At 44.8% G+C, this 23,583-nt stretch overlaps 1 protein-coding gene across 4 annotated transcripts; it reads left to right on the top strand.

Annotated features, from left to right (window-relative positions):
• Window positions 1–10,253: 10,253 nt before the first annotated feature.
• Window positions 10,254–23,583, top strand: LOC135507870 (transcription factor HIVEP2-like). Of its 4 annotated transcripts, none has more exons than XM_064927596.1 (7): window positions 10,254–10,338; window positions 13,401–17,431; window positions 18,326–18,501; window positions 18,756–18,931; window positions 19,126–19,224; window positions 19,366–20,213; window positions 20,442–23,583. In XM_064927596.1, exons 2-7 carry the CDS (start codon window positions 13,484–13,486, stop codon window positions 20,907–20,909), a joined length of 5,715 nt encoding a protein of 1,904 aa, XP_064783668.1. In that variant the 5' UTR covers window positions 10,254–10,338; window positions 13,401–13,483; the 3' UTR covers window positions 20,910–23,583. The 4 variants fall into 4 exon arrangements, with proteins under 4 accessions (XP_064783668.1, XP_064783667.1, XP_064783671.1 ...); XM_064927595.1 differs by having other exon boundaries at window positions 10,254–10,437; XM_064927599.1 differs by having other exon boundaries at window positions 10,254–10,491; window positions 22,400–23,583.

Below are 23,583 nucleotides of genomic sequence, written 5' to 3'. Positions count from 1 at the left end.
AGTTTCGGGAGAGAACAACGTTTATCGTCTGTCAAAGGCTTGGCCGATCAGCGGTACGCGAGCCCCCTCTACTGCCTACGCTCAGCACTATCAAGCAACATGTGGTAACATGTCTTAACGCACCGACGCATGTCACAATTCGACAGACCAGCGCGTTCAGCTATAGAGAATTGAGGCAAATATCCACTGCATTTCTCTCCGACTGTAAACGCAACCTTGAATAGGATACGATTAGAACTAGTGTAGAACGAGTCAAGCACACATGATTCCAACACAGGTCCTGTATTCCGATTTGCGGTATAGGCTATGCGGTCTTTTTGTTGTGGTCAGCATGCGCTTAATTTCAAACGTCAGTCGTTGTAGCCTACTATTTAATTTCTAGAAGTAAAAAGGACTTTCTTAATTCGAAGCCTTCAAGTGTGAACGATACCTATATGTCCAATCTGTGTGAGCATTGCAACGTGTCTCAATGTTGTCTGTCTACTCCTATCTGTAATGCACGCGCTTGGCCTGTGCCTTGTGGAGAGAGGAGGTTTTCCGGAATTGTTACGAAAAAGTTCCATGACGTGAAATAGGGGGTGAGCAAGGGGTTCTCATGTTCCATCGGTCTATTTCTCACGATAGGATACTTAGACCTTAGACACCAGTTCCGCAAGAGAAAGCACACTGATAATGTATCTTAGACTGGTCATATCTGTTCTTTCTCTTATCATGGAGAGAATGACATTTGATTCCAGGCAGGATGCCAAGAGAGGAAAGCAAAGCCATCTTGGAATGTCAGTGCAATTTCATGTGGTTTTCTCTGATCAAGCCATATCTTGAAAGTGGACATGAAGAGATTTATTCATTCATATTTCCAAAAAAAAGGCTTGTTTCTGTTGAAGAACCCTTATGGATCTATGTAGAATCCTTTTTAGGAACTTTTTTTTTTTTAATCCAGAGAAAGTTCCAAAGAACCCTCAGATGAAAAGGTACAGTTGAAGTCAGAAGTTTACATACTTAGGTTGGAGTCATTAAAACTCATTTTTCAACCACTCCACAAATGTCTTGTTAACAAACGATAGTTCTGGCAAGTCAGTTAGGACATCTACTTTGTGCATGACATAAGTCATTTTTACAACAATTGTTTACAGATTATTTCACTTAATTCACTGTATCACAATTCCAGGGGGTCAGAAGTTTACATACACTAAGTTGACTGCCTTTAAACAGCTTGGAAAATTAGGTCATGGCTTTAGAAGCTTCTGATAGGCTAATTGACCTCCTTTTGAGTCAATTAGAGGTGTACCTGTGGCTGTATTTCAAGGCTGACCTTCAAACTCAGTGCTTCAGTGCTTGACATCATGGGAAAATCAAAAGAAATCAGCCAAGACCTCAGAAAAAGCATTGTAGACCTCCACAAGTCTGAGTCATCCTTGGGAGCAATTTCCAAATGCCTCAAGGTACCACGTTTATCTGTACAAACAATAGTTCACAAGTATAAACACCATGGAACCGTGCAGCCGTCATACCGCTCAGGAAGGAGACGTGTTCTGTCTCCTAGAGATGAACGTACTTTGGTGCGTTCACAAGGACCTTGTGAAGATGCTGGAGGAAACCGGAACAGAAGTATCTACATCAACAGTAAAAAGAGTCCTATATCGACATAACCTGAAAGGCCGCTCAGCAAGGAAGAAGCCACTGCTCCAAAACCACCATAAATAAACCAGACTACGGTTTTCCACTGCACATGGGGACAAAGATCATACTTTTTGGAAACATGTCCTCTGGTCTGATGAAACAAATGTAGAACTGTTTGGCCATAATGACCATCGTTATGTTTGGAGGAAGAAGAGGGAGGCTTGCAAACCGAAAAACACCATCCCAACTGTGAAGCACGGGTTTGGCAGCATCATGTTGTGGGGATGCTTTGCTGCAGGAGGGACTGGTGCACTTCACAAAATAGATGGCATCATGAGGATGGAAAGTTATGTGGATATATTGATGCAAAATCTCAAGACATCAGTCAGGAAGTTAAAGCTTAGTCGCAAATGGGTTTTCCAAATGGACAATGACCTCAAGCATACTTCCAAAGTTGTGGTAAAATGGCTTAAGGACAACAAAGTCAAGGTATTGGAGTGGCCATAACAATGCCCTGACCTCAATCCCATAGAACATTTGTGAGCAGAACTGAAAAAGTGTGTGCAAGTAAGGAGGCCTACAAACCTGACTGAGTTACACTAGCTCTGTCAGAAGGAATAGGCCAAAATTCACCCAACTTATTGTGGGAAGCTTGTGGAAGGCTACCCAAAATGTTTGACCCAAGTTAAACAATTTAAAGGCAATGCTATCAAATACTAATTGGGTGTATGTAAACTTCTGACCAACTGGGAATGTGATGAAAGAAATAAAAGCTGAAATAAATAATAAATAAATAATTCTCTCTACTATTATTCTGACATTTCACATTCTTAAAATAAGTGGTGATCCTAACTGACCTAAAACAGGGAATTTTTATGAGGATTAAATGTCAGGAATTAAGAAACCTGAGTTTAAATGTATTTGGCTAAGGTGTATGTAAACCTCCGACTTCAACTGTACGTGTAGAACCCATTGAACCTTTACTTGGAGAATAGTAGCCTGAGAGCCTGGCTGTCACCGCTCTGTTTCCTGCTCCTACAGACACCGGCAACAGAGCACAAACACCTTGGCTCCCAGGCTAGGAGAAATTGTTAACAAGATGAGGAACCTTAGCAGAGATGAGCATTTTGTTGCCATGGGAATCCCAGTGGAACATCTTTTCTCCTTTTCTTTCAGACCCCTCCCTTTTTCATTATTTTTCTCCCATTGCAGGCGTATGGATTAAATAAGTATTCCTCCTCAATCTACACACAATACCCCATAATGACAAAGTGAAAACAGGTTTAGAATGTTTTTTAGCAAATGTATTAAAATAAAAAACACCTTATTCACAACTATTCAGACACTTTTGCGATTAGACTCGGAATTGAGTTCAGGTGCATCTTGTGGTAAATTCAATGGATGGACATGATTTGGAAAGGTACACACCTGTCTATATAAGGGACTCTAACCTGGAAGCTTATAAGAAATCCTGCTATGCCCTCCAAAGAACAATCAAACAAGCAAAGCGTCAATACAGGACTAAGATCGAATCGTACTACACCGGCTCTGACGTTCGTCGGATGTGGCAGGGCTTGCAAACTATTACAGACTACAAAGGGAAGCACAGCCGAGAGCTGCCCAGTGTCACGAGCCTACCAGACGAGCTAAACTACTTCTATGCTCCCTTCAAGGCAAATAACACTGAAACATGCATGAGCGCACCAGCTGTTTCGAAAGACTGATCACGCTATCCGCAGCCAATGTGAGTAAGACCTTTTAAACAGGTCAACATTCACAAGGCCGCAGGGCCAGATGGATTACCAGGACATGTACTGCAAGCATGAGCTGACCAACTGGCAAGTGTCTTCAATGACATTTTCAAACTCTCCCTGTCTGAGTGTAATACCAACATGTTTTAAGCAGACCATTATAGTCCCTGGGCCCAAGAACAGTAAGGTAACCTGTCTAAGTGACTACCGACCCGTAGCACTCACGTCTGTAGCCATGAAGTGCTTTGAAAGGCTGGTCATGGCTCACATCAACACCATCATCCCAGAAACCCTAGACCCACTCCAATTTGCACACTGCCTCAACATATCCACAGACGATGCAATCTCTATTGCACTCCACACTGCCCTTTCACACCTGGACAAAAGGAACACCTATGTGAGAATGCTATTCATTGACTACAGCTCAGCGGTCAACTCCATAGTGCCATCAAAGCTCATCAATAAGCTAAGGACCCTGGGACTAAACACCTCCCTCTGCAACTGGATCCTGGGCCGACCCTAGGTGGTAAGGGCAGGTAACAACACATCTGCCACGCTGGTCCTCAACACGGGACCCCTCAGGGGTGTGTGCTCAGTCCCCTCCTGAACTCCTTGTTCACTCATGACTGCACGACCAGGCACAACTCCAACACCATCATTAATTTGCCGATGACACAACAGTACAAACACCATAGGTCCAGATGATTGTGGACTACAGAAAAAAAAGGACAGAGCATCGATGTGGTTGCAGTGGAGCAGGTTGAGAGTTTCATGTTCCTTGGTGTCCACATAACTAACATGGTCCAAGCACATCAAGACAGTCGTGAAGAGGGCACGACAAAACCTATTCCCCCTCAGGAGACTGCAAAGATTTGGCATGGGTACTTGGGTTTTCAGATCCTCAAAAGGTTCTACAGCTGCACCATCGAGAGCATGCCTGGTATGGCAACTGCTGAGCATGCAACCACAAGGCACTACAGAGGGTAGTGCGAACGACCCAGTATATCACTGGGGCCAAGCTTCCTGCCATCCAGGACCTCTACACCAGGCGGTGTCAGAGGAAGGCACTAAAAATATCCAAAAACTCCAGCCACCCTAGTCATAAACTGTTCTCTCTGCTACCGCACGGCCAGCGGCACCGGAGTGCCAAGTCTAGGTCCAAGAGGGTTCTAAAACAGCTTCTACCCCCAAGCCATAAGACTCCTCCCCTCACACCCCTCTTTACACCACTGCTACTCTCTGTTGTCATCTATGCATAGTCACTTTAATAACTCTACCTACATGTACATACTACCTCAAATAACCTGTGCCCCTGCACATTGACTCTGTATCGGTACCCCTCCTGTATATAGTCTCGCTATTGTTATTTCACTGCTGCTCTTTACTTGTTACTTTTATCTCTTATTCTTATCCGTATTTCTTTTAACTGCATTGTTGGTTAGGGGCTCGTAAGTAAGCATTTCACTGTTCTGTTCTATTCGGCCCATGTCACTAATGCAATTTTATTTGATATGGTCCCACAGTTGACAGTGCATGTCAGAGCAAAAACCAAGCCATGAGGTCGAAGGAATTGTTTGGAGAGCGAAGAGACAGACAGAATTGTGTCGAGGCACAGATCTGGGAAGGGTATCAAAACATTTTTACAGCATTGAAGGTCCCCAAGAACACAGTGGCCTCCATCATTCTTAAATGGAAGAAGTTTGGAACCACCAAGACTCTTCCTAGAGCTGGCCGCCCAGCCAAACTGAGCAATCGGGGAGAAGGGCCTTGGTCAGGGAGGTGACCAAGAACTCAATGGTCACTCTGACAGAGCTCCAGAGTTCCTCTGTGGAGATGGGAGAACCTTCGAGAAGGACAACCATCTCTGCAGCACTCTACCAATCAGGTCTTTATGGTAGAGTAGCCAGACAGAAGCCACTCCTCAGTAAAAGGCACATGACAGCCTGCTTGGAGTTTGCCAAAAGGCACCTAAAGGACTCTGAGACCATGAGAAACAAGATTCTCTGGTCTGATGAAAACAAGATTGAACTCTTTACCCTGAATGCAAAGCGTCACGTCTGGAGGAAACCTGGCACCATCCCTACGGTGAAGCATGGTGGTGACAGCATCATGCTGTGGAGATGTTTTTCAGCTGCAGGAACTGGGAGACTTGTCAGAATCGAGGGAAAGTTTAACAGAGAAAAGTACAGAGAGATCCTTAATGAAAACCAGCTCCAGAATGCTCAGGACATCAGACTGGGTCGAAGGTTCACCTTTCAATAGGACAACGACCCTAAGCACACAGCCAAGACAGCACAGGAGTGGCTTCAGGACAAGTCTCTGAATGTCCTTGAGTGGCCTTGCCAGTGCTTGGAACATGTCTGGAGAGTCCTGAAAATAGCTGTGCAGAGACTCTCCCCATCCAACCTGACAGAGCTTGAGAGGATCTGCAAAGAATAGGAGAAACTCCCCAAATACATGTGTGCCAAGATTGTAGCGTCATACCAAAGAAGCCTCGAGGCTGTAATCACTGCCAAAGGTGCTTCAGCAGAGTCTGAGTAAAGGGTCTGTATACTTTTGTAAATGTGATCTTTTTTTATTTATTTTAATACATTTGTACAATTTTCTAGAAACCTGTTTTTGCTTTGTCGTTATGGGGTATTGTGTGTTGATTGATGAGGGGGGGAAACTATTGAATCAATTTTAGAATAAGGCCGTAACGTAACAAAATGAGGAGAAAGTCAAAGGGTCTGAATACAAATGCACTGTATGACTTATATCCTTATTGGCTCACTACTAGAGGGTGGTGTGTGTGTGTGTGTGTGTGTGTGTGTGTGTTTGGTTTTACTATCCTTGTGGGAACCAGAAATCCTCACAAGGATTGTAATTGGGACATTTTACCAGTCTCCACAAGGAAAAAGGCTTTTAGTCTTAGGGTTTGGGTTAAAATTAGGGTTAGGCATTTGGTGTTAAGGCTTAGGGAAAATAGGATTTTGAATGGGAATCAATTGAATGTCAATCAATCAACAAGGATAGTAAAACAAACGTGTGTGTGCACAGAGCACAGATATTGGGAATGCCAAGCAGTGTGTGTGGGAGGTCTAGGGGACAGACCATGGGTGCGTCCCAACTGGTACCCTATTCCCTATATGGGTCCTGGTCAAAAGTAGTGCACATTATAGGGAATAGGGTGCCATTTGTGACAGAGCATTATATTTATAGATTGGCAACTTGACCTTCACTGCACAGTATCAGCCATTTTAGTGTCGCTCCTCCAGATACTGAATACAGACAGGTAGCATAATGGATTTAGCTGCAATGCAGTGCACTCATGTTTAGCTTCAAGCCTAAATTATTATTCCTATATGTACTAGTACTACACTTCGTAAAGCAGTCCCATATACTGTATATCGGCACTTTTTCTTCTTGATATGTTGCATTTTGATTAACTTAATTTAAAGTAAATGTAAGTTGTACTTTGGGTATGTTTTAAAAGAGGAATTTAATGCAAACACCGCAGGCCTAATATCTGGACAGAACTGTGAAGTTTATGTATAACAATAAGGGCATTTATATTATTTTCATATAACTGTTACATAAGTTTAGTAAGCAGCCCTTTGTTATGCTGTTTAGGTTTTATGTTAACAATAAGCCTCTCCTAAAATGTTTTTAACTACAGTACATAAATGGTGCAAACCCTACCAAGGACTCCTTTTCATAGCAGCATCCAGTTGTTCTCACCCAATAACACCTACTGAAACTGAAGAGGGGGATTGTCACGACTTCTACCAAAGTTGATGCCTCTCCTTGTACGGGCAGTGCTCGGCCATCGACGTCACCGGTCTTCTAGCCATCATTGATCTATGTTTTATTTTCCATTGGTTTTGTCTGGTCTTCTTACACACCTGGGAGTCATGGCAGTTATTCATAGTTGTGTTAATTGTATTGTATTAAAAGGGCAAGATTCACACAAATGACAGAGATGCACATATTGTATCCATAGTTATGTTACATGTAATGATTTGTGCACAGTAGTTCAAATACACTATATATACAAAAGTATGTGGACACCCATTCAAATTAGTGGATTCGGCTATTTCAGCGACTACTATTGCTGACAAGTGTATAAAATTGATCGCACAACCATGCAATCTCCATAGACAAACATTGGCAGTTGAGTGGCCGTAATGAAGATTGGCAGATTCCAGGAGAACGCTATCTGCCCCAATGCATAGTGCCAGCTGTAAAGTTTGGTGGAGGAGGATTAATGGTCTGTGGCTGTTTATCATGGGTCGAGCTAAGCCCCTTAGTTCCAGTGAAGGGAAATCTTAATGCTACGGTATTCTAGATTATTCTGTGCTTCCAACTTTGTGGCAACAGTTTGGGAAAGGCCCCTTCCTGTTTCAGAATGACAATTCCCTGTGCACAAAGCTAGGTCCATACAGAAATGGTTTGTCGAGATTGGTGTGGAAGAACTTGACTGGCCTGCACAGAGCCTTGACCTCAACCCCATCACTCTTTTTTGGATGAATTGGAACGCCGACTGCGAGCCAGGCCTAATTGCCCAACATCAGTGCCCGACTTCACTAATGCTGTTGTGGCTGAATGGAAGCAAGTCCCCACAGCAATGTTCCAACGTCTAGTGGAAAGCCTTCCCGGAAGAGTGGAGGCTGTTATAGCAGCAAAGGGGGGACCAACTCCATATTAATGTCCATGATTTTGGACGAAGATGTTCAATGAGAAGGCGTCCACATACTTTTGGTCATGTAGTGTAGATCAAATTCAGATTAAATTATAACTTTTTTTAAAGATGAAAGAAATAATTGTGATGCTTAATGCTTAGAAATGACTGTGGGTGTAGATGTGACTGCAGTAGTATAAAGGCTGCACAGTATACAGCCAGCTCAGACTGAACAAAGCATTGATAAGGGAACAGAACGGAACAGAGTTTTATTGCTCAACCAAGTATGGAAAAGTTCCTTTGGCATCACCTTACAAGCTGTAGGCTGCACTTCTATATAATAAGACAGTTTGCTCTCCTGCGGTTGGTGTCCTAATTTTAGCCAACAAATTATGCTTTGGGACATTTTCACCGTCGTTGGTCCACTTCTGAATTCAAACAGTTTAACCACCAGGTTTGGAAGATAGAGAGAGCATGGCATAGGAGCTAACCAGACCGTGGAAGAGTGGTGTTAGGCTATAGTGATTCAATCTCATTCAAATTGCAACCCCCTCTTTATACTGTACAAGTGCATACCTATATATGATGAGGATATACAGTACCAGTCAAATGTTTGGACACACCTACTAATTCAAGGGTTTTTCTTTATTTTTTACAATTTTCTACATAGAATAACAGTGAAAACATCAAAACTATGAAATAACACACATGGAATCATGTAGTAACCAAAAAAATTGTTCAACAAATCAAAATATATTTTATATTTGAGATTCTTCAAAGTAGCTACCCTTTCCACACTCTTGGAATTATCTCAACCAGCTTTATGAGGTAGTCACCTGGAAAGCATTTCAATTAACAAGTGCACCTTGTTAAAAGTGAATTTGTGGAATTCCTTTCCTTCTTAATGTGTTTGAGCCAATCAGTTGTTGTGACAAGGAAGGGGTGGTATCCAGAAAATTGGTCAAATTTGGTCCAAGACCAAGTCCATATTATGGCAAGAACATCTCAAATAAGCAAAGAGAAATGACAGTCCATCAATACTTTAAGGTCAGTCAATCTGGAACATTTCAAGAACTTTGAAAATGTCTTCAAGTGCAGTCGCAAAAACACAAGCGCTATGATGAAACTGGCTCTCATGAGGACTGCCACAGAAAAGGAATATCCAGAGTTATTTGCTTTCTCTGCTGCAGAGGATAAGTTAATTTGAGTTAACTGCACTTCAGATTGCAGCCCAAATAAATGCTTCACGGAGATCAAGTAAGAGACACATCTCAACATTAACTGTTCAGAGAAGACTGCGTGAATCGGGCCTTTATGGTCAAATTGCTGCAAAGAAACCACTACTAAAGGACACCAATAATAAGAAGAGACTTGCTTGGGCCAAGAAACATGAGCAATGGACATTAGACCGGTGAAAATCTGTCCTTTGGTCTGAGGAGTCCAAATCTGTGTTTTTGGTTCCAACTGCCGTATATTTTTGAAACGCAGAGTAGGTGAATGGATGATCTCTGCGTGTGTGGTTCCCACCGTAAAGCATGGATGAGGAGGTGTGATGGTGTGGGGGTTTCTTTGCTGGTGACACTGTCTGTGATTTGTTTATAATTCAAGGCACTCTTGACCAGCATGCCTATCACAGCATTCTGCAGTGATACACCATCCCATCTCGTTTGCGCTTAGTGGGACTATCATTTGTTTTTCAACAGGACAATGACCCAACACACCTCCAGGCTGTATAAGGCCTATTTGACCAAGAAGGAGAGGGATGAAGTGCTGCATCAGATGACCTGGCCTCCACAATCACCAATCTGTCTTCTGTGTATTTGGGTCATCCCAGGTTATCAGACTAGTGTAATCAAGGATCCCAGACATTGGTAGAATCCCTTTTGGTGTATAAAGGACCCACACCGGGAAAGTGTAGTTGAATATTCTATTCCCTCCTGGACCCGCTGAGAAATGTAAGTGTCTGCTATGCTTTGAACCTCTAGATAAGAAAATGTTGCTGTCTGTTGTGTTCAGGTCTCTGGTAAAAGCAGCGTTTTGGTATATAAAGGGTTTAAACATTGTTTTGCCCCCACACTGAGAAAGTATCTGTCTGCTATGTTTTGGACCCACACTAAAAAAAGTGTAAATGCTGTGTTTGAGAAAATGTCTTTAAACGTAGGCTGTTGTATAATCCCTCACAGGGCCCCTTTGCTATTTTTGTGCCTGGGTCTGTCCGCGTCATGCTTGGGTATTTTCTCTGTTGACTAGCTCACATCAATAGATATTTGAACGAATACTCAGTCAGCCTGCAGCAGCGGCAAAAACGTAAGATTTTTGAGATTTTACTCCTCGCTAAATCTGATCATTGTTGTTATTACTATAACCCAGGGATGGAGAATGGACCGCTGGAATTTGCAAAATGAGGTATGTCACATGTGACTGGCGATATGGGACAAGAAGGGAGTATACGAATGTCAGGTTTGTATGAGGATTATATTTGCATGTCTGTCTGTCTGTTGTTTAAGGAGATACTATTTTCTTACCACAGATCTTGTGCTTTAACTGCATGTATTCTGAGTAGAAAACAACCTCATCTTGCATTGGTGTTCAATCTGCATGCTGTGGGCTGTCATGCCATGCATGGGCTTTCTGCCTCAGTGTCCCTGGCGCTATGTATTTTCCTTATAAGATGTAAAGATGAGGGGCTAGCGCTGGCCTACATGGCTGTCATCCCTGTTATGTGATATGTTCTGTATAGCTTGAATGTGATATGATGCAGTGGTATTATAAAGTCGTTTTCAATAACCTACATACAGTATACTTCCCAATGTCTCCATTCAACATGCTTCAGCTTCTGTACCATCCATGTCTTATCAGCATGTACGGTTAGATCCATAAATATTGGCATCCTTGATAAAGATTTGCAAAAAAGGCTGTATAGAACTGATAATACAAATACTGAGCTATATTGTATGCTAAAAAAATGGGGAAATTATATTATGTTAATACAATTGCTCAGAGAAAGAGATGTTGTTTAATGAGTAATAAATTCAAAGAAGATACTCTAGCACTGACCACTTGCAAGGATAACCACACTGAGCCTTTTTCTAAATGTGTTATGAGATTGGAGAGCACATTGAAAGGGATCTTAGACCATTCCTCCATACACAATCTTTCCAGATCCTTGATATCCTTCGTCTGCATGGATTGCCCAATTCAACTCAAACCACAGGTTTTCAATGTGGTTCAAGTTCAGAGACTGAGATGGTCATTGCAAAATGTTGATTTTTGTGGTCAATGAACAATTTCTTTGTGGATTTTGATTAGTGCGTGGGGTTAATGTCTTGCTGGGATCCACTTGCGGCTAAGTGTCAGCCTCCTGGTACAGACCACCAGGTTTTTGACTAAAATGTCATGGTACTTGTTAAAGTTCATGATGCCGTGACCTTAACAAGGGCGCCAAGACCAGTTGAAGCAAAATAGCCCCATAAAAGCAAAGATCCACCATCATATTTTACTGTAGGTATAAAGTACTTTTCTGCATTTGCTTTCGTTTTTCAATGTCAAACTCACCACTCACCACACCAAATGCTATTTATCAGGGGCTCCCAATTTATCAGGAGCGGTCTAAAGCACTGCATCTCAGTGCTAGAGGCGTCACTACAGACCCTGGTTTGATTCCAGGCTGTATCACAAGCGACTATGATTGGGAGTCCCATAGGGCGGCGCACAATTGGCCCAGTGTCGTTAGGGTTTGGCCGGTGTAGGCCGTCATTGTAAATGAGAATTTGTTCTTAACTGACTTGCCTAGCTAAATAAAGGTAACAAAAAAAATGTGGTCAGATTAAATCAAAATAGAGCTCTTTGGCTATGCACAGCAGTGGTACAGTAGCATCTTTCTGTGAACAGTTTTAATATACCATGAATGAGATATATCACTGTAACGTGCGACACGAACGTTAGCTTTACCCACATGAGGAATAGATAGACTTAAAAGAGGTTGGGAAGTGTACATACTAAAGGCTCTGTTCCCTTCTCTCTCTCTCTCTCTCTCTCTCTCTCTCTCTCTCTCTCTCTCTCTCTCTCTCTCACTCTCTGTGGTGTAATTCAGAGGCGAGGTATGCATTGTTTCAATGAGGCAGGCTTATCTCCCTGACACCCTGCACTTGTAGTTCCTCCTCGCATTGCTTTAGTTGGGAAGGATGGAAAAATACCCAGCTATGAGGTCAGAACGACCTTGAGGAGAGATAGATCCCCTGTCCCCTCCCTCTCAAGGCTTCTTACAATGTTGTCACCTCTGCCCTGATACCCCTGGAAACCTTCTCTCATAGAATGTTCCAAAAATCCACCTTTTACAGTACACAGAATATACTGGATTCTCCTCTTTGGTCTGTCTGTCTAAGTGAGGAATGCAAAACTCTATCTGATTACTGTAGTCTTTAGCCATATGTCAAGTGGGAGGATAAAGCACTTCCCATTTGAATATTAGTTGGACATACTTGCAGTATAAGCACAGCCTCTTTGATTTAATGCGTGCTTTATCTTTGCATCTTGAGTCACCTTGGATTTGTATCATCCCCGAGAGAGAGAGAGAGAGAGAGAGAGAGAGAGAGAATACTAGGATGATTGTAAGAAAGAGAGCAGTAGGAAGAAACAAGAAGAGAGGGCGTCACTCATAGAATGTCCTAATTAAGAGTAGCTCAGTGGGTTTGAACCAGATAATCTTACATAACCTCGTTAAAGAGCACACAGCCTTTGATACCGAGAAGAGGAAAATTATGTTCCCTCTGAGACGCAGCATATTGTGGAGCCCCATGGTAGAGAGCTGAGGTATGGGACAAGATTACATACCCAACCCCATTGTATTTTGCTGAGGTATGGGACAAGATTACGTCTCATTCTACGGGCCCTGGTCAAAAGTAGTGCACTGTGTAAGGGATAGGCTGCCATTTGTGATGAAGGCACAGTAATAGCTCCGAGATCCAGATAGCCCCATGGTATGGAACTGAGATATAGGACAGGATAATATACAGTACGCACATCCAATGTCTTTGAGTTTAGAGTCCAAGTGCACACAAATACAGTACGCACACACACACACATTGTGATTGTAGTGCACAATGTGTGTGTAATATGAGATACTATGAGGTAACAGGATTTGAAAAAGTCTAGTAAAGAGCCAGATTCTTCTTTCCTGCTGTGAACACTGGTCATTATGTACCAAGTTTATTTGAGGAAGGAACATAGAGTACGTTATTTTTGTAAGTAAGCCATCTTTGCATCTTGTATTCTGTCTTTGCTCGGGATAATGCTTGGGTGTCCTTGAGGTAATGTTTTGAGGTATGCAATTTCACAGATAATAATTTCAGCTTTCTGATGTCTTTCAGATGACCCTTTATCTCCACATATTACTACATTTACATCACAGACATTATTGTCTGTTGGATATCAACCCTGAAGAGGAATCGTCATGGAGTCACTAGAAGCTACTGTGGAGGTGAAATGTTCTAAAGAGGATCTAAAAAAGACAGCTACACAGACAAAGTTGGCAGCGCCAGAGGCTACAACTGCCCAAACTAAAATGCCCCCTTCGGCTGATTCTGAGGGGGAGGGGTGGCACCAATGCCCACAACCAGAGGAGGACCAGAGTAGAACCACATGTGGTTCAACAGACAAGCCTGACTCAGGGAAACTAAGACAATTAGGGAAATCACCACGCCAATTACAGGATCAAGCCTGCAGTCATCCTCATTACAACGTATTAACATCATATCCACCACTGGGGAGACAGGCAGTTCCCTTTGCTCGACAGAAAACGGCAGATCGCTCGGTTTCTGCACATCCGCTATCCCATGGCAACTGTGAAGGGCCCTCTCCTCAGAGGAGCGCCCCCAGTTTACCCGCGTCTCTTCAACACTGTTCCCAGTCAGGGATAGAGGAGCTATCCAAGGACGTGTGTAGTAAGCTGGAGCAGAAACAGCAGCAGAGGCCTGGGAAGTATGTTTGTGATTATTGTGGGAGGGCATGTGCCAAACCCAGCGTACTTAAAAAGCATATTCGCTCACATACTGGGGAGCGACCCTACCCCTGCGTTCCCTGCGGCTTCTCTTTCAAAACCAAGAGCAATTTATACAAACACAGAAAATCTCATGCTCACTCTGTCAAAGCTGGGACAGTGCCAATTTCAGAACTGGGTTCTTACAATGCCAACATAGAGGACCGGGGATCTTTAGAAGGAGAAGGAGAGCTATACTCTGACGCTGAGCAGAGCTCTGACACGGATGATGACTATTCATCGTTCTTGGACTCTGTTTCAGTCGAGGAACCAGATAGCACCACTGCTGTGAAAGTACTGAAACTCATTGCCCAGAAACAGGGAGTTACATCAACATTATCTGAGGAGCGTTCAGCCAGGCTCCCAGGGATCAATGGTGCTCAAGCTCCAGCCGTTTCTCAGGTCAGTCGGGCAATTCAATCCAGCGCCATCAAGCAGAGGCTGGCACTCCGGCTCTCAGAGAAAAGGAGCAGTGACACTGACACATCTCTCTCCCTGCCTAGCCAGGGAAGCAAAGGCAGCACAGACTCAGGCTACTTCTCACGCTCTGAGAGCGCAGAACACCAAACTGGTGGTCCTCCCAACACAAACGCCAAGTCCTATCAAGAGATTATGTTTGGGAAGTGTTACAAACCGAACCCGAAACAGGCCAGAACTGTTGTGACTTGCACTACAGACTTAATAAGTGATCGTAAGTCTTCAGAGCGAGGTGTTTCCCGCGTATTCACACAAGAAAAGGAATCAATGATAGAATCGATCAGAATAAACACACATTCATTTACAAGGGAAGAAATTAAAGAGGCTCAACTAGAGCTCTCCGATTCTGGGCAGCTGGTGCGGAGCAACTCGATGCCCACGTCCTCAGCTGCGTGTCTGGACATGCCACAAGGCCTGCGAGGCAGCCACTCCTTTGATGAGAGGGCGTCCCCTGGAGGTATTAGGAGACTCAGGCGACAGGCTGCCTTTGAACACTCTGCACACGATGGACACACAGAACTTCCTGACCACTACGGAAACATCTCTGATATTTCCAACCTTGGAGTAGAGATGGAATTTGCGACGAGGAAACGACGGAAGGAAAACTGTATCAGGGAGGAGGAGGATATAGCAAGCCAGTATCACACAGACTACGACCACGCTGAAGAGACGAGGGACTGTGATTCAAAGCAAGCCTCTCAAGGTGCTCTAACCACGACTCCTTCAGTGAAAGTACATGCCCAAAGCGTGAATACACAGGATAGAGCGCAGTGTGATAGACTGGACATGGAAATGTTGGAAGACACCACAGAGAAGAGAGCTTTAGGCAATGTCATCTCTGTGATTCAACACACAAACTCCTTGAGCAGGTCTCACTCGGACGAGTCTTACAACCACCAGAGACGGGAAAAGCCTTCCTCAATGGAAGTGGTGGAGCAAACCGAAACCCGAGATAAAAGGACTGAGATCATTGCACACCAATTGAGTGACAGTGGATTGTTAGATCAATCATATCAAATGACACCTAAGTTAGTCCGTCAGTCCAACATACAGGTCCCAGAGATCAGGGTGACTGTAGAACCTGACAGTCCAGAGAAAGAGAAAGCAGCGGAGGTGAAACAGGTGAAGGCGAAGGAGCCCGATAGATATGTAGAGGAGTTCCAGTGGCCTCAAAGAAGTGAAACCCTGTCTCAGTTCCCCCCAGAAAAACTCCCTCCAAAGAAGAAGAGACTGCGCTTAGCTGACTTGGAGCACTCTTCTGGTGAGTCTAGCTTCGAGTCGGCCTGTACGAGCCTCTCCCGAAGCCCTAGTCAGGATAGCAACCTATCCTACTGCTCCAGCTTCTCGTTTGACCGAGAAGAGAGAGAGCGAGAGTTTATCCCCAAGCCAGCTCCCCTGGCAGCTAGACAGGATGAGTTTGGAAAAGCGTTGGAGTTCTTAGCTGTGCCAGGAAGCGCCCACTCCCTCTCTGTCCTGAACCAGCGTCAACAACATGAAATGAGACGCTCCTCTTCAGAACAGGCACCATGCAACTCTCAGCGCAGAGAGCTCCCAGAGGTCCGAAGCGTATCATTTGACTACGGCAGTCTCTCTCCAATGGCCAAAGTTAGACATGCGGAACTCGGCGCCAGTTACTCAGAACCCAGACGGGGTAACTTGGTAAGACAGGCGTCCTTGAATGTTGACCCTGAATTTACACATCCAGTCCTTCCGCTAAATATTCTTCCTCAGTACCTCAGCAATGCCCTGTCGCTCTCAACCACTTCTCTGCTCTCGCAGTCTCTGCCAATGTTTGCCCCTCAGCCACCACACTCCGGTCTCTTAGTTCCTGTTAGAATACAGGCTCACGTGCCATCTTACGGTAGCATTACATACACCACTGTGTCACAGGTTGTAGAGGATCCATACGAAAACTCTCTCACTTCTCACTTTGCACATTTATCCACAAATTTAGATGCGTTATTAGGACACCCCCGAGGACTGTTGACCAACAACCCAGCCCAGATTCAAGTTCTAGATCTGTCACCAGCTAAGTTTAAGACAGGCATCCCTCTAACCCTGACCTCCAGAACTATCTCCACCACCAACTGTGGATCCAGTGGTGGATCCAACAAGCGCATGTTGTCTCCGGCCAGCAGCTTGGACCTGTTCACGGAGGTAAAACAGCAGAAACGTGTCAAAGAGGAGAAAATGTACGGTGAGATAGTGGAGGAGTTGGGTGCTGTGGAGTTAGGGAACTGTAATGTAACTGAAGAGAGCAAGTACAGTTTAAAGACTGAGTTTAAAAGTGACACCAACCAGGGAGCATCACTGTCATGCCTTTCTTCTATATCCTCTTTGTCTGTGTCATCCTCACGTCATTCTCAAGACGACCGAGCAAGTGAAAGCTTCATCTCACCTCAGCAACAAGGGTCAGAATGTCCTGATTCCCCTATGGATAACTCCCCAACCGGAACACGCCTATATCCACCCTCTCTGATTTCCCTAAATGATTTCAAAGAGTCTGGCATGGACAGCAAGGCACAGATGGAAATTATGGTGCAGGTAGTCAAAGGTCAGGGCATCCTCATCTCTGACGGTGAAAACACCAAACTGATATCTCAGTTTCCAAGTCTTCGCACAACGACAGTTGTGAGTTGGTGCTATCTGAACTACACCAAGCCAAACAGCACTCACAACACTTGTCCTATGTCCTCTGTGTACACTACGTGGTGCGTCAGTTCCCATAACCCCAACCCTCCTAACCTCAACACCAGTGCAACCCTGGCTCTGCTCCGCTCCAAACAGAAGACTAACACATGGGTGTACACCATGGCTGCCATGTACCAACCTGGGACTGGGAAACTGGTCTCCTCCTCACTCTTATGGAGGCAGAGGCTTGAGCTGGTGAGAACCTTTATTGTTCATTTTTGATTTAGTCCAAATCACCCTTACATTTCCATATTGTATGTTTGCCATCCTTGACTCAAGTTACATCATAAACTAATATTGTATAATATTGTAACCATATTACATTGTTAATATCCTGTATTATCTAACTCCATTACCTAAACATATCTAAACTGCATGTTAACAGAATGTATATTCTTGACCTCCCGAGTGGCGCAGCGGTCTAAGGTTGCTGCGTCACCACAGCCTGGGGTTCGATCCCTGTGTCATTATTGGTCGTGACCGGGAGTCCGGGAGTCCCATAGCGCAGCGCATAATTGGCCCAGCGTAGTCCGGGTTAGGGGAGGGTTTGGCCCAGCGTCGTCCGGGTTAGGGGAGGGTTTGGCCCAGCGTCGTCCGGGTTAGGGGAGGGTTTGGCCCAGCGTCGTCCGGGTTAGGGGAGGGTTTGGCCCAGCGCCGCCCGGGTTAGGGGAGGGTTTGGCCCAGCGTCGTCTGGGTTAGGGGAGGGTTTGGCCCAGCGTCGTCCGGGTTAGGGGAGGGTTTGGCCCAGCGTCGTCCGGGTTAGGGGAGGGTTTGGCCCAGCGTCGTCCGGGTTAGGGGAGGGTTTGGCCCAGCGTCGTCCGGGTTAGGGGAGGGTTTGGCCGGAGGGGCTTTACTTGGCTCCTCACTCTGACTTTGTTTGTCAGTTGAACTGTGTTTCCTCCGAAACATTGGTGCGGCTTCCGGGTTAAGCAAACGGTTTGGCGGTTTCTGGGGATGCATTACTCGACCTTTGCCTCTCCCGAGGGAATTGCAGCGATGAGACAAGCTCATGGAGAGAAAATGGAGTTACATTTTTTATTTTTTTAAATTCTTCCTTCATATTAATGTTTATTTATCTGGCTCATTTAGCTACAGAGCAAACCGGAGCTCAAAGAGCTGGATGTGATCTCCTGTGGAAGGAAAGTGAAGGATGCCAGCTGCAGGGTAAAAGCAGTGAAGGAGGACTGGAAAGACATGGAGGTCTCCTCGAAACATACAGCAGCGCCAACACCAACACCAACCCAGATCAAAATCTTTGACGGAGGGTCAGTTACAATACTATCACATGAATCAATAAGCAATAGAATGTTCATTATAATGTTAGCTTGTAATGTTTTATATAGGGGTAACGCCTGGTGGTACAAAATATTTGTAACTTTATTTATTTAACCCGGTAGTCCTATTGAGGTCAGAAGACCCCTTTCCCAAGGGTGACCTGGAATTAGATGAAATATATGTATTCACTTAACTTAGCTTTTTTTATAGAACATCACATTAAGGATTGTTTCCCTTCCCTCAGGTTCAAGTCCAATGAGGACTATGTGTACGTGAGGGGCCGAGGCCGAGGAAAGTATATCTGTGAGGAGTGTGGCATCCGCTGTAAGAAACCTAGTATGCTAAAGAAACACATACGCACCCACACTGACGTCAGACCCTACGTTTGCAGGGTCTGCAACTTCGCTTTCAAAACGAAAGGTGGGTATCCCATCTTTTTATTCCATTGAAATGAATGAAACAAGAGGTATAAAAGCACTTTGTGACAACTTGATGATTTAATTGATTTGATTGATTGATGACAATAGGAACATTTATTTCCAAAATGTACTTTGAATGGTAATGAATGTAGTAAGCGCAACAAGATGAATCTTTAAATGTTTGTTGTCCTACAGGAAACCTGACCAAGCATATGAAGTCAAAGGCTCACATGAAGAAGTGTCTTGAGCTTGGTGTGTCAGTCACAGTGGATGATACAGAGACACAGGAATCTGGTAATATATTGACCAATGACCAGTATAGTATACTTCACTCCCTAATATGAATTATTCAGATATGTAACACTGAGTTAATGACAGAAATTAATTTGATATTATATTTGTCTTTATTTTTTCCTGTTCTTTCAAACAATACAGATGACATCCAGCAAGACTCGAAGACCGGGGTCTTGAGCTCAGCCAAACACCAGTTCTCGGACGCAGACGACTCCGATGGCATGGATGAAGAGATAGATGACATTGACGAAGATGACGATGATGATTACGACGGTGGCTCCACTCCAAAAATCCGCTCCCGGAGCACCAGCCCTCAGCCCTGTGACATAGCCTCTCCGTCGGTCACCGCTACCACCATCACCCAGGTTGTGTCGTCGGCTCTCCATGGCTGTACCCTCAGTACCTTCCGTTCTCTCCCCAGCTGCCTCACCAACTCCATCGTGCCTCCACCGTGCCATCCCCACACCTCCATCTCAGGCAAGAGGACAGGGCCAGACCGGAGGACTGTCTTGGCCTCCAGCCTGGACAAGGAGCAGAGTGAGAGAGAGAGGCTTGTGGAGGAGGACTGTAGCCTGGCCATGCTGTCTCCTGACCAGGGTTGTCTGTTCACCGGTCTGCTGTCCACTGGCTGGGAGTCCCCTCTGAGGGAACCGTCCCCCTCACAGCTCCGCTACCCATCACCCCGTAGAGACCTCTCCCCCCGGGGTCGCTTCTCACCTCGATGGGACACCTCCCAGCTGAGGCCCAGCTCCCCCAACCTCAACCCCATCCAGCACCTCTCCCCGGCCTGCATGGAGAGGCCCCTGTCCCCAGGCGGAGTGGACCTGCCTGGGAGGAGGGAGCCATCGGCCCGGGGCAGACAGAGGGTGGTGCTGAGGGCTGTGTCTCCACGTAGAGGGGGCTCGCAACACAGAGGGTCTGGCGATAAAACCAAGCGACAAGCCAAGGCTGAACTTGTCCACAAGGGAGGATCCATTGAAATGGATTTGGTATGTAATATAGTTGTATACACTATATTATACACACATGTTTAGATTGACTAGTATGCTTGTCCATGCAAAACTAGTTGCACTGACTTCATTTTAACCATCTTTGTCAGCTGGGTTGTTAGTATTCTTGATATAAAACCTTTATTCATTTTTTTCCCACCCCTGGAGTCCCTGCATTAAACTGTAGGAAACTGTCTTCTGGTAGTCACTATAACTTGTTGTTTTTAGGATCAGAGGAGAAGCACGCTCCCCAAACTGCCTGGTCCCTACATCTCCAGTTGTACCCATCATAACGTCCTCAGCCACCTTCCCCTACACTCCCAGCAGCAGGTTCGAACTCTACTCCCCATGGTCCCTATCGGGGGGATCCAGATACTGCGCACTTTGCCCTCCTGCAGCTCTGACCGGACCCATCTGTCAGCCCTGTTCCATCAGAAGACTGAGCTCCACCAGGACAGTAATAAGGAGGGATCTGTCTGTGTGGCGGGCTTCGGTGCAGAGGACTCAGTAGCCCAGCAGCAGGAGAAGGAGTGGGAAAGGGAGAGGCCGTCCCCCCACCAGACACCCTGGGACTCTGAGGAGGAAAAAGATCCTGCCTCTGTCCTCACGGTCAGGGACCCTAAGCAGGAAGAGGGTCTTCAGACCTGCACCAAGGCCATCGCCTCCCTCAGGATCACTTCTGAGGAGCATCTATAGACTGGGGTTGCATAGGGCTCTGGCCAAAAGTAATGCACTCTATAGGGAACATACGCTACATGACCAGAAGTATGTGGACACCTGCTCGTCTAACATCTCATTCCAAAATCATGCGCATTAATATGGAGTTGGTCCCCCCATCGCTGCTATAACAGCCTCCACTGGACTTGCTTCCATTCAGCCACAAGATCATTAGTGAGGTTGGGCACTGATTTTGGGTGAATAGGCCTGGCTCGCAGTCGGTGTTCCAATTCATCCCAAAGGTGTTCAATAGGGTTGAGGTCAGGGCTCTGTGCAGGCCAGTCAAGTTCTTCCACACCGATCTCGACAAACCATTTCTGTATGGACCTCGCTTTGTGCACAGGGGCATTGTCATGCTGAAACAGTAAAGAGCCTTCCCCAAATTGTTGCTACAAAGTTGGAAGCACAGAATTGTCTAGAATGTCATTGTATGCTGTAGCGTTAAGATTCCCCTTCACTGGAACTAAGGGGCCCTTCCTGAACCATGCAATACAGTTGGCACTATGCATTGGGGCAGGTAGCGTTCTCCTGGCATCCACCAACCCTAGATTTATCCTTTGGACTGCCAGATGATAAAGCGTGATTCTTCACTCTGGAGAACGTGTTTCCACTGCTCCAGCTGACGCTTGGCATTGCGCATGGTGATCTTAGGCTTGTGTACAGCTGCTCGGCCATGGAAACCCATTTCATGAAGCTCCCGACGAATAGTTATTGTGCTGACGTTGCTTCCAGAGGTAGTTTGGAACTCGGTAGTGAGTGTTGCAACCGAGGACAGATGATTTTTACGCACTTCAGCACTCGGCGGTCCCGTTCTGTGAGCTTGTGTGGCCTACCACTTCGCGGCTGAGCCGTTGTAGCTCCTAGACATTTCCACTTCACAATAACAGCACTTACAGTTGACCGGGGCAGCTCTAGCAGGGCAGAAATGTGATCAACTGACTTGTTGGTAAGGTGGGATCCTATGGCGATGCCATGTTGAAAGTCACTGAGCTCTTTAGTAAGGCCATTCCACTGCCAATGTTTGTCTATGGAGATTGCTCGATTGTATACACCTGTCAGCAACGGGTGTGGTTGAAATAGCCGAATCCACTAATTTGAAGGGGTGTCCACATACTTTTGTATATATAGTGTACCTTGGAGCTTCCTCCAGGAGCAGCTGAGCCTCTCATCCATTGCCCAGTCCCCAGCTTGCCTGGTCCTAGATCTGTTTATGCTGTCTTGCCAACTTCTATGGTCACATAGGAGTTGGCAAGACAGCACAAGAAGATCTGGCACCAGAATACATCCACAGTCCCTCTCAATCTCATTCCTCTAGACAGACAGACAGTCAGACATACAAAATGACTTCATCCAGTCCCTTTTGGTTGGGTGTTGGAGGCTCTCCTCTCAGTCGGTTCAGGTTTCTGCATGCTAGTAGTGTAAAGGCCAGTCATCTAACACGCCCCTCCCCTCCTGTCTCCCTCCCACAGACTATATCTATATCTGAGCGAAGAACAAACCTTGAAATACAGGATCAACACAAGACTTCATGCTCTCTATGAATTTCTCTATGAATTAAGAGTTTTTGAACATTTAGGTCAGCAGAATCCTCATAGGGAAGGACAAGCAAGAAGTCAGTTGAAGCGGTGGACACAGGTGCAAAACATGGTGTTAAAGTAAATGCTTATATATTAGTTAAGCTTGCATACACTTGCACACAAACATAATTATTGATGTTGATTATACTCCATAACCCACTCTTAACACATACAGTATGTGCATACACATGTATATGTGGACATGTATACGTGGACAAGCATTTCGCTACACCCGCAATAACATCTGCTAAATATGTGTATGTGACCAATAACATTTGATTTGATTTGACTACTTTGAAAATAGGCTGTTATTGTATTCATATCGAGTGATGATAGTTAAGGGTTTGATTATTGAAAACATTGGAGAGGAAGTAACAACAGAAGTATCTGAAATATGAAAGTATTTGAAAATTGAGTCTGACCAAATTTAGCATAGACTTGCTTCTTGTCCAGTTTGGTGCTTTTGATTGAACAGCAAAAGTCTGTCTGTGCCTTTTCTTTGCTTTCTACCTATGTTTTGAACGAGCATATTAAGCAAGGGAAAAGTGACTATCATTTTTAAGGAACTTTTAATCAGAATTGTCTGACGTGACAGTGTTATTTATTATCAATGAATATTGCACTAAAACATATCTTTTACTTTGTGGAATGAAATTGCTGATTTGTGCCGCTACGTTTAATGTAAATGTATCCATTTTAAATGTTTTATGTTGCAGATTCTCAATGTTGTGTTTTTATCTTTATGCTATTGCACAAATAGAGAAGTGAATATTATGTATACTGTGAGATGTCTTTATATATTAGAAAAGTACTCTCTTATTGACGATGGAAAATATTTGACTACTATTTATATGCTGTATATTATCTCCACTTATGCAACAGTGTGTCCCACTGACCGAAGCGTATGAGATCCTTATGATGTCATGTCATTGCTTTATAACTTATGGCTTTGAATCAAAAACTTGTTTTTGTTATTCTGGCCACTGAACCCTTTATGAATTGAAATAAGCACTTTCCTCCTAACTTTGATAACTGACTGAGGTGGTGAGTGAGGAGAAATAAAAACAATCATGTGA

The sequence above is a fragment of the Oncorhynchus masou genome, chromosome 21, assembly GCF_036934945.1.
Source record: "Oncorhynchus masou masou isolate Uvic2021 chromosome 21, UVic_Omas_1.1, whole genome shotgun sequence".
NCBI lineage: Eukaryota > Metazoa > Chordata > Actinopteri > Salmoniformes > Salmonidae > Oncorhynchus > Oncorhynchus masou.
This window is presented reverse-complemented; position numbering and strand designations above follow the sequence as displayed.